Source organism: Daucus carota, chromosome 1, assembly GCF_001625215.2.
Source record: "Daucus carota subsp. sativus chromosome 1, DH1 v3.0, whole genome shotgun sequence".
Lineage (NCBI taxonomy): Eukaryota > Viridiplantae > Streptophyta > Magnoliopsida > Apiales > Apiaceae > Daucus > Daucus carota.
In genome coordinates, this window is record NC_030381.2 from 29,286,275 (window position 1) to 29,301,945 (window position 15,671).

At 34.4% G+C, this 15,671-nt stretch overlaps 2 protein-coding genes across 3 annotated transcripts; one reads left to right on the forward strand and one right to left on the reverse strand.

The window, feature by feature from the left end:
- Positions 1-3,035: 3,035 nt before the first annotated feature.
- On the reverse strand, positions 3,036-7,240 carry LOC108213923 (ergosterol biosynthetic protein 28). 2 transcript variants are annotated; one of them, XM_017385707.2, is made up of 4 exons: positions 7,075-7,240; positions 5,112-5,241; positions 4,803-5,009; positions 3,036-3,306 (listed from the first exon to the last, which is right to left on the reverse strand). In XM_017385707.2, the coding sequence occupies exons 2-4, from the start codon at positions 5,224-5,226 to the stop codon at positions 3,230-3,232; spliced, it is 399 nt and encodes a 132-aa protein (XP_017241196.1). In that variant the 5' UTR covers positions 5,227-5,241; positions 7,075-7,240; the 3' UTR covers positions 3,036-3,229. The 2 variants fall into 2 exon arrangements, with proteins under 2 accessions (XP_017241196.1, XP_063935171.1); XM_064079101.1 differs by lacking the exon at positions 7,075-7,240 and adding an exon at positions 5,329-5,352.
- Positions 7,241-11,802: 4,562 nt separating this feature from the next.
- LOC108204406 (tubulin alpha-1 chain) lies at positions 11,803-15,252 on the forward strand. Its single transcript, XM_017373820.2, has 5 exons — positions 11,803-12,133; positions 12,622-12,836; positions 12,935-13,134; positions 13,351-13,859; positions 14,677-15,252. The coding sequence occupies exons 1-5, from the start codon at positions 12,021-12,023 to the stop codon at positions 14,987-14,989; spliced, it is 1,350 nt and encodes a 449-aa protein (XP_017229309.1). The 5' UTR covers positions 11,803-12,020; the 3' UTR covers positions 14,990-15,252.
- The last annotated feature ends 419 nt before the right edge of the window (positions 15,253-15,671 follow it).

Consider the following 15,671-nt stretch of genomic DNA (forward strand, 5'->3'; position numbering starts at 1 on the left):
TTTATCTGCAAGAATTTTAAATTGCATGAGTATCGTATTCAACCCCCCTTCTCCCCCCTTCTCCCCCTTTCTCGAGCTCCCATACTTTGGGACCTAACAATTTACCCAAATGTACTTTAGTAACAATACATAATGAATTTATATTTGTTAGATTTTATATATAAATATCATTTACAATTACGAAGTATGTGAGAATCATGTTTTATATGATAAAAAAATCTTGTTTTATGATAAAAATAGATATTCTTATTTCTACATACAAGAGATATATTTAGGCCCGTATAGATGTTGGGTTTGACAAAGCCCAATAAAACCCTACCATAACAATTACATATAACCTATTTGATGTCCCCTCAATAGGCATGAATGGTAATGAACAAATGTTCGATCAACTATACATCGATTTAACGTCGATTTATGATCCGTAGTTGTTTTCATCGTTACGTACGGTTTAGTAGTCTTCACGCCAATGATCTTACTCAGAGTTTGTGAATGGAATACACAGAATCTATCATGGTTGAACTCGCTAATAAATCAAATTAAGAAGCACCGTCACAGGTATGATATCTTTTAGTTGAGATTATTGTGCTTCTTTATCGAATTTCATCCTTTAGATGCCAAAATATAAATATCCTAGATTGATTGTCTTAATTGATTCTTCGCCTCTCGTCGCGTGTTTTAGTTTCATTTAGAATTATGCTTGTATTCGCCTGTCAATGATGAACATTGAGTACATGGTTCGAGTTCATCTCTCAACTCATGGTTTTACATCTTAATCGAGTTGTTTATATCAAAGAGTAAGTATTTTTGCATCTCTTAGGAAGTGGGTTTTGGTTTACTTTATCTACTAGAGTTTTAATTTAGTTTGAGTTCATGAGTTTTGATTGAAACCCTAATTATTAAAATTAAGGGTTTTTATTTTGTTATTTGCATTCAATATATGTTTGTTTTACTATGTGAGTAAATAAATGTTTAATGTATATTACTAAGAAGTTCTTGTACTAGAGCTTAAGAGTTGGAGGGGGCTGATGAAAATGCAGCAGCTTGGCCCCCTGGTACACAGCTCTTTATGCTTTTATCGGATCTTCTTCGGCATGTAAAGTTTTATTTTATGGTATGTTGCTATGTAAACATGTGCATGTGGTTGCTTTTGTCTTTTATTGTTATCGTTGAAAGTTAGTAGAGTTTTAGTATAGTTAGTAGAGTTCTAAGTAAGGTGCTAATTAGATGTGGCATTTTCTTGGAGACCTCGATGTTTGTGTTCTTGTGCTGTGCATCTACACAAGTCAGCATGTAATCTCAGCAGTGATCTTGCAAAGATTAATTTACTCATCATCTCAGAAAAATTGTGCAGAGAATTAGAACCTGAAGACAAATCATGGGAAGTTCTCTTCGCAGCATCTCAGAATCCTTGAATGGATCTAGCTTCTCTATACACTCAAGTTCTTCTTTAGAAAAGGGAATTGAAGCTTGAGGCCAAGGGATCCATTCAAAATAAAGTGGTCATAATCAAGAATGTAAGCAGCAACTTCTCTAAATCCTTTTTCTTGACTCTTACAGAATGCTTCAAACCTGGCTGTCCAAGCACTTTTTCCACAAGGTCTTTCGGGTTATTTGGTGCAAAAGGTTCTTCATCAGTTGCCTGTACTATAGCCCACTAAGAACAAGAATTGGAAAGCTTGGGAAGAAGAATATGTGAGATGGTTAGAATCTCTCCACGATGCAGATGCCGCCAGTACAGCGAGCATAGGTACAGGGAGCACGGATATAGGGAGCACCGCTACAGGGACCGCCAGTACAGGGAGGAAAAGGATGACTATGACAATCATCGGGCTTACAAGGATGATTGTGATCGGGGACAAATTGGCAGGATCTAAGGGCAAATTGCGTGTTGTGGAGGAGGATCGCAGATCTCGTTCAAGGGACTCTTACCAACAAGGGTTGCCAAAGTGACGCAATGGGTGAATGAGATTAGCCGCTTTACCTTGACAGGTACCAACAAGGTGCTGGTTTATCATGGATCCAAAAGGGAAAGGTCCCTTGATGAATTCTCAGATCAAAATTTTGTTATTACTACGTATTCAGTCGTCGAAGCTGAATACAGGAAATATGTGTTGCCAGAGAAACAAATATGCAGATGGTGTGGAAAGTTGTTTCATGAAGTGTTGTTGGCTAAACAGGGAAAGAGTAAGAATGCTGGGGTGGATGTTACTGAGTCGGTGGATGATGGGAAGCTTGGAAATAGAGGAGCTCAGACAGCTCAGTTATGGGTAAGCAGGAACTTAAAGGAGCGGTGGAATCTGTGTGAACGTCAATGGCTCCTATGGAAGACTTGTAAAGTTGTAATATGGCCTCCAAGGTCATATTTGTAAACCTGAAGTTTTCATGTAGAATGATGATGTACTAAATATTATAATATAGGTTGTATATAATGTCCCTTTTTGATCCAAAAGTATACATTGTGTCTATTGTTTTTTCAAGGCCACGCTAAGGGGAAAGTAACTAAGCAGCAAACTGCAAAGACAAAGAGGGCCCTGTTTTGGTCTTGCCTGGTCTTGAGCCAAGTGCAGAATTGATCAATTGAATGCCAGGGGCATGCAAGAAAAAGGCATCAGAGTGCCCAAGTGAGAGCCTGACTTTTAATTTTGATAATTAGACTTTGTGCATACTTAACTAAATTATTGATTATAAATACAAATTTTTAAAGTGATTATGAGAGGCACAGTATCATTATCCTACCCAAAACAACGACGAAAGCTAAGAACTTGCAATATGTAAGGATCACTTGTTACCAAAAGACAATATCATGGGCGCACCAACATGATTTTGTCCACTAGAACATAAACACGAACAGAAACACAAACACCGTTCAAGACCTCACAAAATGATGCTGACATTTCACACAGCACGCTTTGTATTTACTCCTCTAAAGGGAACTGCTGGGTTTTATTGGTATTTGAGGTATAAGGTGCTTACACACAGAATAATTAGGCAGTAATTTTATCATCACATTATAGCGAACAACCAAGCAAAAATTCAACACGATTGCAAATTTGTGTATTTGAATTTTGAGCATAAATTGTTCTATTCTGAATCACGGTCAAATGCTAAATTCTCCGGGAATAAATAGCCAAAACTGAATGCTAATAGTACAATTACAGATGACAAACCCAAAGTAATACACTGTTCCTTTGCACAAGTAATAATACAGCAAGAGTTGATTCTGATTTCACTCCACCTTTAGTGTAACCTGAAGCTTGGGTTGATGTGCATTCCACTGTAACAGCATCCATAACATTGACGTGCCTGATCAAAATCACATTCAGGATATTTAAACATTAGAATCTAAGATATATTTACAACTCTTTTCTCATCCAATGTCATTCCACTGATAAGAAATAGTAATAAATAACAAACTAGATAGTAGAGAAAATTGCATCATAAACTTGTAGTGTGGGCAAGTGGGCATTGGTATCAATACTCATTATTAAAATAACACGTTAAGTTTCAGGTGATTCTTTGGATCCCAAAATAAGCAAGTCACATAGAAAACATGTCTCGCAGCGATTATTGTAGTCCAAAAATTTAGACGGCTTTAGTTTCGATATGATCGCAAGTCAGCTTAACACTCAGGTGGCATTGATGATGAGTGCTTAATCATTACTCATTGCAGCAGAATAACTCAAATAGGCCATGAGAAAAAATTTGGGGTCAAAATAATCATTGAAATAATACAAGACCAACTCCACAACAGCGGAATATAAGTCATCGCCTAGGGCCAACTGCCCGCATATTTCAGGGCTACATATAATATATATTATTGTTATCACTAAAATTATTTTATACAAGTGTTTAGTTAAAAATCTTTTAGCACTCCAAATCTTAAATATTATTATTACATTTATTTATAGCCACAGACATTTACTGTTAGCCAAAAAAATGAAAACTAAATATACAAAATGATAGGTATTAAATTACTTGATTAATCAATATATAAAATATCATGAAGAAAGAGTCTTTTGATATCCAAGTGCAATGCTAGAAAGAATTTCATCAGGAATCAATGGAAAGTCAGAACAGAGATCAGGAGGAATGAGGATATCATCAGTTTTAGGACAAATGAGAAAGAAAGGGAGAGCGCGACAAGCACACTACAAAAACTGAACGGCAGTGTACATGGATAAAGTAAGAGTTTGATTACAACACAAATCATGAAGTTAGGTCAAAATTAGAAGATAATTCACCCTGGAATAACTAGAAGCAAAAGAAATTTTTGACTAATGTAAACGAGACCGTAAGCAGGTGGGCTTAATAATTAAGCAGGATGCGGGTAGTGGGAAAGGGTAAGAGAAGAACGTAAACAGATACGGAACATAGGGTATATTGACCAAAGATTTGAGAGATAGGGGTGTTTTGGAAGAAGTTTCAATGTGGGATGAGGGGAAACTCTAGATCAAATTCATGCAACTGGTCTACGAAGTTCAGGTATTTGTATTTCCATAAATAAGGAGTTGGAATAGGGGATGAAAGATAATGTCAGAGTAAATAATTAGAAGGCTAGAATTTATGCGGGAATTGTCGCATAACAAAAGAGTAGTAATGAGTAGTAATAAGATGAATTAGAGGAAAGAACACATAAAATGGTCACACGAAAGAACAATCGACAGAGATACATTATAGGAAAAGAAAAAAGATGAAGGTAATTCACCTGCATACTATTTTTGGTTGCAAGTTTTCTAACAAATACTAGAGAAATGGAAACTAGCAGCTGAACATGTGCATTCAATTGAGTTCGTAGATACCTGCAAATATGCTGACTGTTGTGAGATTACCGATGGCCATTGTTTGATATACGAGATACTCTGTCAAAAAATGACCAAATGCATAAACGAATGACAAAAATGTAGCAGTATAAAGTGGCTTGTTTTCGAGGTTAAAAGCACAAAGAAAGCAAAGAGTGCAGGTAAGAAGAGTCCAGATTCCAAATGTTCTCCCATGCACTTCAGTCACTGGAAAAGAAAGAGTTGTATGAGATAGTCGTTGCTTCAATGTGTGTGTGTGTGTGTGTGTCTGTAATTAGTTATATAGCAATGATGTTACAAGGATATTACTGGGTGATAGAGAGAATACGGCGAGACGGAGTGCCCAAATGTCAAAGAAACCAAACCAAACGGAAGCTAAACGGAGACATCCAACTATAACTAACCACCATCCCAATGCTTTCATTTTCCAATGCTTTATCTGTTATAGATGCAACAGTATAATCAATTTAAAACTCATACGTATAGCCCGCCCAATTTCTATTATATAAATAAACAAGTAACACACCTATTCAGTTCAAGATGAAAGTTTTGCAGGTGGGGGATAGAAGTGGGAGGCAAAAGATCAGTACTGAGCAGTAAGTATGCGAACTGGACAAATATACATTTCAGAAAAACTGACAGTATTGCCACATTTTAATATATTTTACCCATGATACCACATTTGAAATAAATGGTCAATTTCACAGAATTATACTATGGTGGCAATTTCAGGAATTGGGTCAAACTCGTATAAGATCAACAGACTCTGTAGCAAATTCGAGTAAACCCGAACCTGACCCACAATTTAGTGGTCAAAGTACAGGAAACAAACACAACTCGATTCACCCCATGGGAAATATGAAAAGACCCTCAATCATCAGGTTGGGTAGGACACGACACGACCATATGAGATTTTCTTCTTTTAAGAAAAAATGGAATTTAACATAATAGCATTCCTGAGTTAACAAAAAAATAGTTAAGTACATTGTACATTAATAATAAAATGGAATGAAATAGAACTTAATCAATACAATATACTTGTTAGACAAATAGATTATAGATAAGAAATTGACAGAAGAAATTAGGACTTACAAATTTACAAATGGAGAAGGCAAATTAGATCGATATGAGAGCATTTTGATCTAAGAGACTATGATATAAATATATATAAGATATAATTATTAGGTACTTGCTTGCTAACATAGGCACATAGCATTCCTAATTCACATGTTTCTCTTCTTTGGAACAAAAAGAGGCTTCAACTATGCACTGATTAGCAGCATATAGCGGATAAAACCATACCATTGTATTATTAAAAATTACAAAATGGAAAGCTACAGATATAACAAATAGTCTGTAGCCACCACTACAAGATGTTCACCTTCTAAGCAAAACGTTACATTTGTAATATATGCATTTACAGTACTAGTTTATCTGCTGTGCAGCTCTAATCAACATCGAGATGTTCAAAATAACGAAAACAAATCCGATCTTCTTTCATCCATTTATATATCCATAAATACACTAAAGAAAGCTCCAAGATAAGCCTAAAACCAACAAAACTGTTCAAGTTTGCGTAAATATCATTTAGGAATAGGCACTGACAAGTACAAGCAGACTTGTTACTCAAAAATGATACTCCCTCCGTCCCGGTTGGTTGTATACGCTCACTGTTTGCACGCATTTCGAAGCTCCAATAAAGTATAGTTATTTAATATTTTTTCAAAATTTTCTTTTTTTGAATAAAAGTTTAAACATCAAATTTTTATTCAGAAAAAGAAAATTTTAAATAAATATTATGGAACTATACTTTAAAAGAGCATTAAAAAGCGTGCCAAAAAGTAGCGTATACAATTTATTGGGACAGAGGGGGTAACATTTTCAAAAAGGACTTATGAAACAGAGGAACAGGATTACTCGCAAAAAATCAGGAATAAAAATAAATAATAATTTGACACTATTTCGATCGTTGAAACGATGAGGAAAGTATCCACATTGTGGCGATATATGCATTAGAATAACAATTTAACATAAAAAAACATAATTGAATTAAAAGCTATGGTTTAGATGAGATTGGTATCGAAAACTAATGTTGATATATGTTTCTTGTAGACTGTGTATATTAATCCTTAAACTAGCACCAAGAGTTGTAGTAATTAACATACAGTCTATACTTGTTATAAATCGCCGATACAGATATCAAATGAAGTTATCAAACACTGATATCAGTTGTAAAACATACACACACATTTGAAATCAGAGAGTAGAGAACCTGTCGAATACAGAAGTAAGCAGAAGGTTGAGGAGAGTGAGGCACTGTTCTAACCAAAATCCAGAGAGAGAGAGAGAGAGAGAGAGAGAGAGAGAGAGAGGGGATGTTGTGGAGCACTGCCGGTGATTACTGGATCGGATCTCTTGGGTTAATTCTTTAAACTAGCCTGTTTGCCTCATCTCTGGCTTTACCGGTGCTTCTCATAATCTTTTTAATTAGAAAATTTGAACATTTATTAATGATAAATTAATATGATTTTTTGGATTGAAATTCATTATTTGAACTATTATTATGTACTATTACGCATCAATTTTATATCTTGAATACTTATAAAAATATAATAATTTAAATATAAAATATGAGATATCAAATTATGTACCAACGTCATTTAAAATTCACCTGAATATTTATTATCTATATATATTTATAATTTGTAACGGTTATAAAAGCAAGTTTGCACTATTTTTTTTATAAGTCTTACGTTATTGATGAGATATTCCAAATACAATACTAAAAAAAAAAATTATACATAAAAATCTTCCGTTTGTCATACTCAGGAAAATTTTAATAAAAATATTCTGAAAGAAAAGTAAAATTCGCAATATAAGAAAAAAAAAGAAATTTCATTCAAAAACATTTGCCGACTGGTCAAAGATCATTTGAAGATGGTTGCGAAAATTCAGTTTATAAATTTTAATGAACGAAAAGAAAAGCAAACTAAAAGAAACAAAATCGACAAAAAGGGAGAAAATAGATAGCGAGAGAAAAAGGAGGGAAAGAAAATCAAATACAAAAACTTACGCCGTGTACCGAGACAAACAAAGTCATTAATTTTTTATTTTATTTTTTTCACAAGATACAATAAAGTCATTAATTAATGGTAAACAAAATGTCGATCAAAGAGCTATCATGTAATGACACTCTTTCGATAGTAACAAAATAATTTAAACACATTATAAAAAAACACCAACACAATTTACAAATATAAACTTTTATATATCGAAAGACAAATGAATCATAAAAAAACAAAGTACGTAATATATGTAATCAAGAAAAAGAACAAATATTAGACATATCAAATGTAATATTTTGAAACACTAAAATTAAATATTTTGAACGCGTAACATTATTGTGGGGTTAATTCGCACGATCCTTATATTACGAAATGAAAATAAATGTTGACATCGGATGTGACTGGACTTGAATTGTAGTCGCCTAATTGTTGAGCTGTAATTAATTGGCTATTCTAGTGGCGTTTGGTTCATAATTAATGAGCATGTTAATGGGAATTGGAACCTCATACTCATACATTGTGTTTGAATTGACAAAATTTTTGTATGGAATGAGAACCTCATTCCCTCTTGAACAGGGGCGTAGCTACATGTTGAATAGAGGGTCACTTGCACCCGCTCACTCTTTAATATCCTCTTATATATATCATATAAAATTTAACTTTTTTATTTTTGAACCCCAAAAATAAATTTTTTGACCCCAAAAATAATATATTTGATCCCAAAAGTACATAAATTATTAAAAAAATGGAATCATCTTTTTATATTTAACTGGTTAAAATAGAGTATAATGTACAAGTATAAAATTATAATAGATAAAATAAAAATAAAAGTACTTGATTAGAAAAATAAAGTATATAAAATACAGTTCCCTATCCCTTGAATATAATTGATTCAAACTGCTCTCCACTTCTCTTTGCACTTATCTGTTCAAAATGTCCAGGTGAAATAGAGGTTTTATTTTATATACCACTTACCGAAACCACCACGTCAGGAGATACAATTACATAGGATAAGGTGATTTTCTTTCTAATTCTTTACTTGATATCTAGTTGTCTACGGAGTAATCACTTGCTATTAGATTTTCTAAATCATATGCTTCATTTATTCTATCAGGTATATGATGGATAAATTTGTATATAAAACAAATACGCCTCTTGAACAACAATAAAATGAAGGTGCCACAAAAGTCTGAAAAGATGGTGAACAAATTGAATCGGGTAATCTTGTTGCTGATCCTAGATCAAGATTCCTAATTTCGGAATATCGTCCTAATATTAGAGATCAAGTGAGAAGAGCATATTTGAAGAAGGGATCTTGTCCGCCTAATAATCATAATTAATTTAAGAAGCGAAAAATTGGGAGCTCACTTCGTCGTTTTAATCCTGCTTGGTTTAGTGATCATTAAACATGGTTAGAATATAGTGTTGAAAAAGAAGCAGTGTTTTGCTTGTGTTGCTATCTTTTTGAAATTGATGTTGGTAGGCAAGGCGGTGGAAACACTTTTGTTAAAGAAGGTTTTGATACGTGAAACAAAAATGATAGGTTTGACAAGCATGTGGGAGAATCTAACAATGTTCATAATCAAGTTAAAATGTGTACAACTAGTGCAAACCCTGTTTTCTCTCGCAAAATGTCACATAATTCAATTTTTTCATTAAATATCTTCATTTATAGGCAAATTGATCACAAAATCATAATCTCATTTTACTCTCTTTTGAGTGATGATTTTTCGATTAATATTACTTTTTTCATCATTTAAATAGCTAATTGTCAGAATCGAAATTTCCCTATCTAATATACATCATTACATCATCCATTAAAGAATCAATCAGGACTTGTTATTGATACTAAAATGATAAAGAAAATTTTATATACTCATATATGGTGATATTAAATCTTGTTCGATACAACTCAGCAACTAGGGGGTGTTTGGATTAGTGGTGGAATGGGAATCGAGAATGGGAATGAGAGGTATGAGAAAGGGCAACGATTGTGGAATGAATGATTTATCCTTCAAGAGCAGGGGCGGAGCTAGAATACATAGTCAGGTGGGTCGAAAAATAATCTCATAAAAAAAATAAGGCATCAACTTCTAGAGCTCAATAATCGTTTCAGTGATCAAGTATGGAACTACTTGCTTGTGTGGCATATTTGAGTCCTACTAATATATTTTCAGCTTTTGATAAGGGGAAACTGCTACGACTTGCTCAGTTTTATCTTAATGATTTTTCATCGATAGAACTGATCACAGTAGTGGAGAATCAATTAATTGCTTACATTCTTGACATGAGGTCTAGTGGCGAATTTTCAATACTTAATGGGATAAGTGCACTTGCTGAAAAGTTGGTTCCGACAAAAAAAATACAAATTATCATTTAGTCTATCTACTTGTCAAATTGGCATTGATATTACCTGTATCGACAGCAAGTATGGAAAGGGGATTTTCTCCAATGTATAAAGAGCCGACTGCAAAATCGGATGGCAGATCAACTACTAAATGATAGTCCTGTCACATATATCGAAAAAGTTGTATTTGATGGTATTGTAATGAAGCAATTACGCAACGTTTCAAAATATGAAAAATCGTCATGGACAATTCTGAATTGTAAGTACAATTATAAAATTGTCATATTTTTATGAGATTATTTTTCGACCCCCTGACTATGTATTCTAGCTACGCCCCTGCTTACGAGGACGACATCCTAATAGATGAAATTCGAAACATGATACAACAGGATAGTAATCAAGACATCTATCAAATCTAACTCATCTTTTCTCATATATCTTAAAAAATCCTCGAAAGCTCGAGGATACTTTTAATCATAATCTTTCTTCTATTAATAGGGTATGTTCCTATTAGAACACTTAATCTAAAAATCTTTAGAACCATCTAGTTAGAGTTCTGCAAGAGAACTGCACAAGTAAAAAATGTCGTGTTTATGTAAAATTATTTTTGAGCACATAAAACATGTATTTAGATTTAAATCATGACAATTAGGCTTTTGCGGCAGATATTTAGTGATTTTCTAAGGTTTTATTTTAGGGATGAGTTCTCTCCTCAGCGCCACCTCTATTAATAATAGAAAAATATTAGGTATCCAAAGAATTATCTCAATTTTTTTTCCAGAATGATATGTCCAAAATCGATTGGCTGAATTCACATAATGAGACCTCATTTATATATACATTAATCATCAAGTCACAATTTCCACTTGTTCTGTCTCATAATTTTGTAAAGAAATTTAGAAAAAAAAATTCTGATACATAATATTATTACACCCTCAACAATATGATTAATTTTGAACTCATAAATATTTAATTTAAATATGAAATGAAAGCTTTCTGTGGAAAATTTTAACTGCTGTTGTTACTGCTATTCCAAATAATGCTTATATCTTCACTGTTTGTTAACTTATAATACGTTGATTAATTATTGTTTGTGGATTACGGGTTCCAGTTTGTCTTCATATTATTTTTCAATTTATAGTTGTCGGTTTTGTAATCGAGACATCTATCAAACCTAACTCATCTTTTATTAAATATCTTAAATTCGGAAAGCTAGCTTGAGGATATTATTAATCATATTCTTTCTTCCGTTAACAATACGATTAATTTCGAACTTACAAATATGTACGGAACAACTATCAAGTCGACTAAAAAACGCAACTGATATCGTCCAAATTTTTCGCAAAAAGTAAAGGCCAAAGGGAAAACGAATCTTTCATCAAAACGCAAAAGAGGTGCCCAAGTCGGTAAGTCATTAAAGTAAAGAATTATGAAGAGGAATGGAAGTAAAAGAAGGCATGCACGATGCAGGGGTAAATAAATCATTTACTTCAAAGGAGGTGGGTGGGACCAGAAGAGCTCGTGACCCACTCCCTTGACAGCTAACAGCCAGAGTGGAGTAACAACAATAATTCATTATTGTTATCTCAAATTTGATTCGGTTTTTATAATATCGATAATACAAAATTTAGTTAAGAAGGATGATTTATTAATTTCTACTATTCCACACCTTTTGGGCACTGTGACTCTAGTATTGACCAAACTAACAGTCACTACAAATACATCATCTGCTCAGACAGAGTACTGGAGAGATATTTGTATTGCAAGAGAGAGAAAAGAGAGCGAGAGAGAAAGAGATCGAGAGAGATGAGAGAGATTATAAGCGTACACATAGGTCAGGCCGGGATTCAAGTCGGAAATTCATGCTGGGAGCTCTACTGTCTGGAACACGGCATTCAGCCCGATGGCAATATGCCTAGGTCTTCTCTCCAACACTTATTTCTATATACAAAAACACACACACACACACACACTATAATCATTACTTGATTTTCTTTTGTTTTAGTGTTCTTCTGTGCTTGTGTAGATTGCGCATTCATCAGATCTCGTTTCTGTTAGTTCGACAAGTTGAAACTTGATTTTATGCGTCTAAATCTGAATCTAAATCTGAATCTGAATCTCAATCTGTTAGTTCCACAAGTTGAAACTTGATTTTGATTGTTGTTTTATGAGATCTTAGTTGATTTAGTTTGAGTTTAAGTTTGATCTTACCTTGTGTCCAAATCTGACAGTGTTAGTATGTTGTCAAACACTGGATCTTAAAGTGTTGATGTTTTTCATCTACTGTTGATAAATAATACGAGACTCTTGTCAGCTAAGAAAGTATTGTGGATTAGTTATGTTGATTGCGGTCTTAGCTCTTGCAAGTTGCGTGGTTTTTAATATGTGGTTTGTTCTGCCTTTACAGTGACAATACAGTCGGGGTTGAACATGATGCTTTCAATACGTTCTTCAGCGAAACGGGGGCAGGGAAGCATGTTCCTAGAGCTATATTTGTAGATCTTGAACCAACTGTCATTGATGAAATTAGGACAGGGACGTATCGTCAGTTGTTCCATCCTGAACAACTTATCTCTGGAAAGGAAGATGCTGCGAACAATTTTGCTAGGGGGCATTATACAGGTAGATCACATTGTTTGTAATGTTCGAGTCTTTTACCGGTTACCGTTACATGTGTATACGAGTTGTACTTATCTCATTTTGCTAATTGATTTGTACAGTTGGGAAGGAAATCGTGGACCTATGTCTTGACCGAGTGAGGAAATTGGCAGATAACTGCACTGGTCTGCAGGGGTTTATAGTTTCTAATGCTGTTGGTGGTGGCACAGGTTCTGGTCTAGGGTCTTTGTTGTTGGAACGCCTGTCAGTTGACTATGGAAAGAAATCTAAGCTTGGTTTTACCATCTATCCTTCACCTCAGGTGTTTACTAGTTTACTACATCTTCCTCCTCATTTATCTTTTTGTCTTTATAGCATTTCTATATCAAAGCAATTATAATATTCTGTTGTAAACAATATAAGCTACGACGGGCTGTGGAGTTCACGAGTGAGGAAGTAGAAAGTTGTATTTAGCCTAAACTAGAGATTAGTCTCAGAAAATTAGACTCTGCTAAAGACATGATACCATTGATTGCAGGTTTCAACTGCAGTAGTCGAGCCATACAACAGTGTGCTATCTACACACTCTCTTCTCGAGCACACAGATGTCGCTGTGCTTCTGGACAACGAAGCCATTTATGATATATGCAGAAAATCCCTAGATATCGAGAGGCCTACGTATAACAATTTGAACCGCTTGATTTCTCAAGTCATATCTTCTTTGACTACTTCCTTGAGGTTTGATGGAGCCATTAATGTTGATATTACAGAATTCCAGACAAATCTTGTGCCATATCCCCGAATTCATTTCATGCTTTCCTCGTATGCTCCTGTGATATCTGCTGAGAAAGCATATCATGAGCAGTTATCAGTTCCGGAAATCACAAATGCTGTGTTTGAGCCTTCAAGCATGATGGCGAAGTGTGATCCAAGGCATGGGAAATATATGGCATGCTGCTTGATGTACAGAGGAGATGTTGTCCCTAAGGACGTCAATGCTGCTGTTGCCACAATCAAAACCAAACGAACTGTTCAATTTGTTGACTGGTATGAAATTATATTTTGCTTTCAATTGCAATCTGTTGTTAATTCTCTTAGCAAGACCATAAATGTAGTTTCATTTCTCCTAGTAAGACCATAAATTGTGTTGCAAACCAATAGCAGGCACCAAAAATCATATGGACTGGGTTGTAAAAGGCCCCCATCAAACAGTTGTGTTGACAGCACAAACTATTGCACTGTGAACAATTCAAAACAATTTCGAATTATATTAGTACTTTATAGTGCATATGTAAGCTATATTTGGCTATATGTAATGTTTCTTTTACAAAATTTCTTGGTATCTATGTGAATATATGTTTGTATGCAAACGTACACTCTTTATTTTATTTTTTTGAATAAATGTACACTCTTTTTATTAAAATTGAATACAACTGCAACTTTCATTGCATGATTCAACCTCTATTGCCTGCACAAGCAGTTCAGAATGCAATCAATTCTAGCTAGGCATCATGCAGTGTAGCATACAACATGTTGCAAATATATATATATATATGTGGTTATTCAAAAGTATTTCTATAAAGGTGTATTTTTCCAAACCAGCTAGGATCGTGTAGTGAATGGAAAATGTATATGAATAATTTAGTAGTATGAAACAAGAGGGTAATCTTATTCTCTGCTTCGGTGGGTATGGATGTTGAGGTTATTCAAATATACATATTTTCTCTGACAGTAAATGTCGAATTAGTTGTAGTTTGGATGGGAAAAGACAGAAAGTATGTATATTTACTGTTCATTTAGAAACCCCTTTAGTCTCTTTGGCTGTATGTTTAATATAAATATTTGTCTTTTGGGGTTTTCACAGGTGCCCTACTGGCTTCAAATGTGGTATCAATTACCAAGCACCAGCAGTGGTCCCTGGAGGTGATCTTGCCAAAGTGCAGCGTGCTGTTTGCATGATAAGCAACAATACTGCAGTAGCTGAAGTATTCTCACGCATTGATCACAAATTTGATCTCATGTACTCCAAACGAGCATTTGTCCACTGGTATGTTGGTGAAGGTATGGAAGAAGGAGAGTTCTCTGAAGCCCGTGAAGATCTTGCTGCTCTTGAGAAGGACTACGAGGAAGTAGGTGCGGAAGGTGTTGATGACGAAGATGATGGTGAAGACTATTAAAAAGAGTGTACTAGATTATGCATGGTAAATTTGTCGTAGTCCAGGGCATCCCATTGTCCTGGCCTTTTTATCTTTCTTGTGTTTTCCATACCCCGACCACCTCCCTAAGCATGTTAAAGTTGTGCTGGTACGCCTGTGAATGAAATCATAGATGGCCTGTAGTGCTTACATTAATGTCTTAATGTCCTAAGCTTTCATTTGTAAAGGATCTTTCCTCTGAAAAGTTTTTATTTCATTCAATTTTAATTCAGGTTATAATCTCATTCGATATAAATGCTCTGGGGCATGTTTTGGGTTTGGATAAGTTGAAGTTTGCTCTGGGGCATGTTTTGGTTTTAGATAAGTTGAAGTTTGTGCAGTTGAACTCATTTCCGACAAAATAAGAAATGGAGCTGGTACCTAGAAATCCTTTGCCAGGATGAGTTCAACGACAAACAAGTTGTAAGCCGTTAGATGTGCGGTTCACCCGAATTGCACGGTGATTTAATGCTCAAATTTTCCAACTCTAGTAAGAATTCAACAGCATTTCCTACTAAATGTCCAGAGAGACCCAAGTCAGGAAAAGTTCCGGATCAGTCCTTCAACAAAACCCATACCTTTTCAAAAAAATATTATATATTTATATCATATTAGGATCGTTGAGGAGAATACACAGGATCGTTAAAAAATTCTAAACTTTAAA

Bases quoted from the DNA above. Each gene is read 5' to 3' on its own strand.
- LOC108213923 (XM_017385707.2), bottom strand. From the start codon at position 5,226: ATGAAAGCATTGGGATGGTGGTTAGTTATAGTTGGATGTCTCCGTTTA. The intron at 5,010-5,111 runs GTAATATCCTTG...TTTCTTTTCCAG, and splicing joins CGTATTCTCTCTATCACCCA to TGACTGAAGTGCATGGGAGA. The intron at 3,307-4,802 runs GTATCTACGAAC...GATTTTGATCAG, and splicing joins AACAGTCAGCATATTTGCAG to GCACGTCAATGTTATGGATG.
- LOC108204406 (XM_017373820.2), top strand. From the start codon at position 12,021: ATGAGAGAGATTATAAGCGTACACATAGGTCAGGCCGGGATTCAAGTC. The intron at 12,134-12,621 runs GTCTTCTCTCCA...CTGCCTTTACAG, and splicing joins CCCGATGGCAATATGCCTAG to TGACAATACAGTCGGGGTTG. The intron at 13,135-13,350 runs GTGTTTACTAGT...CATTGATTGCAG, and splicing joins CCATCTATCCTTCACCTCAG to GTTTCAACTGCAGTAGTCGA.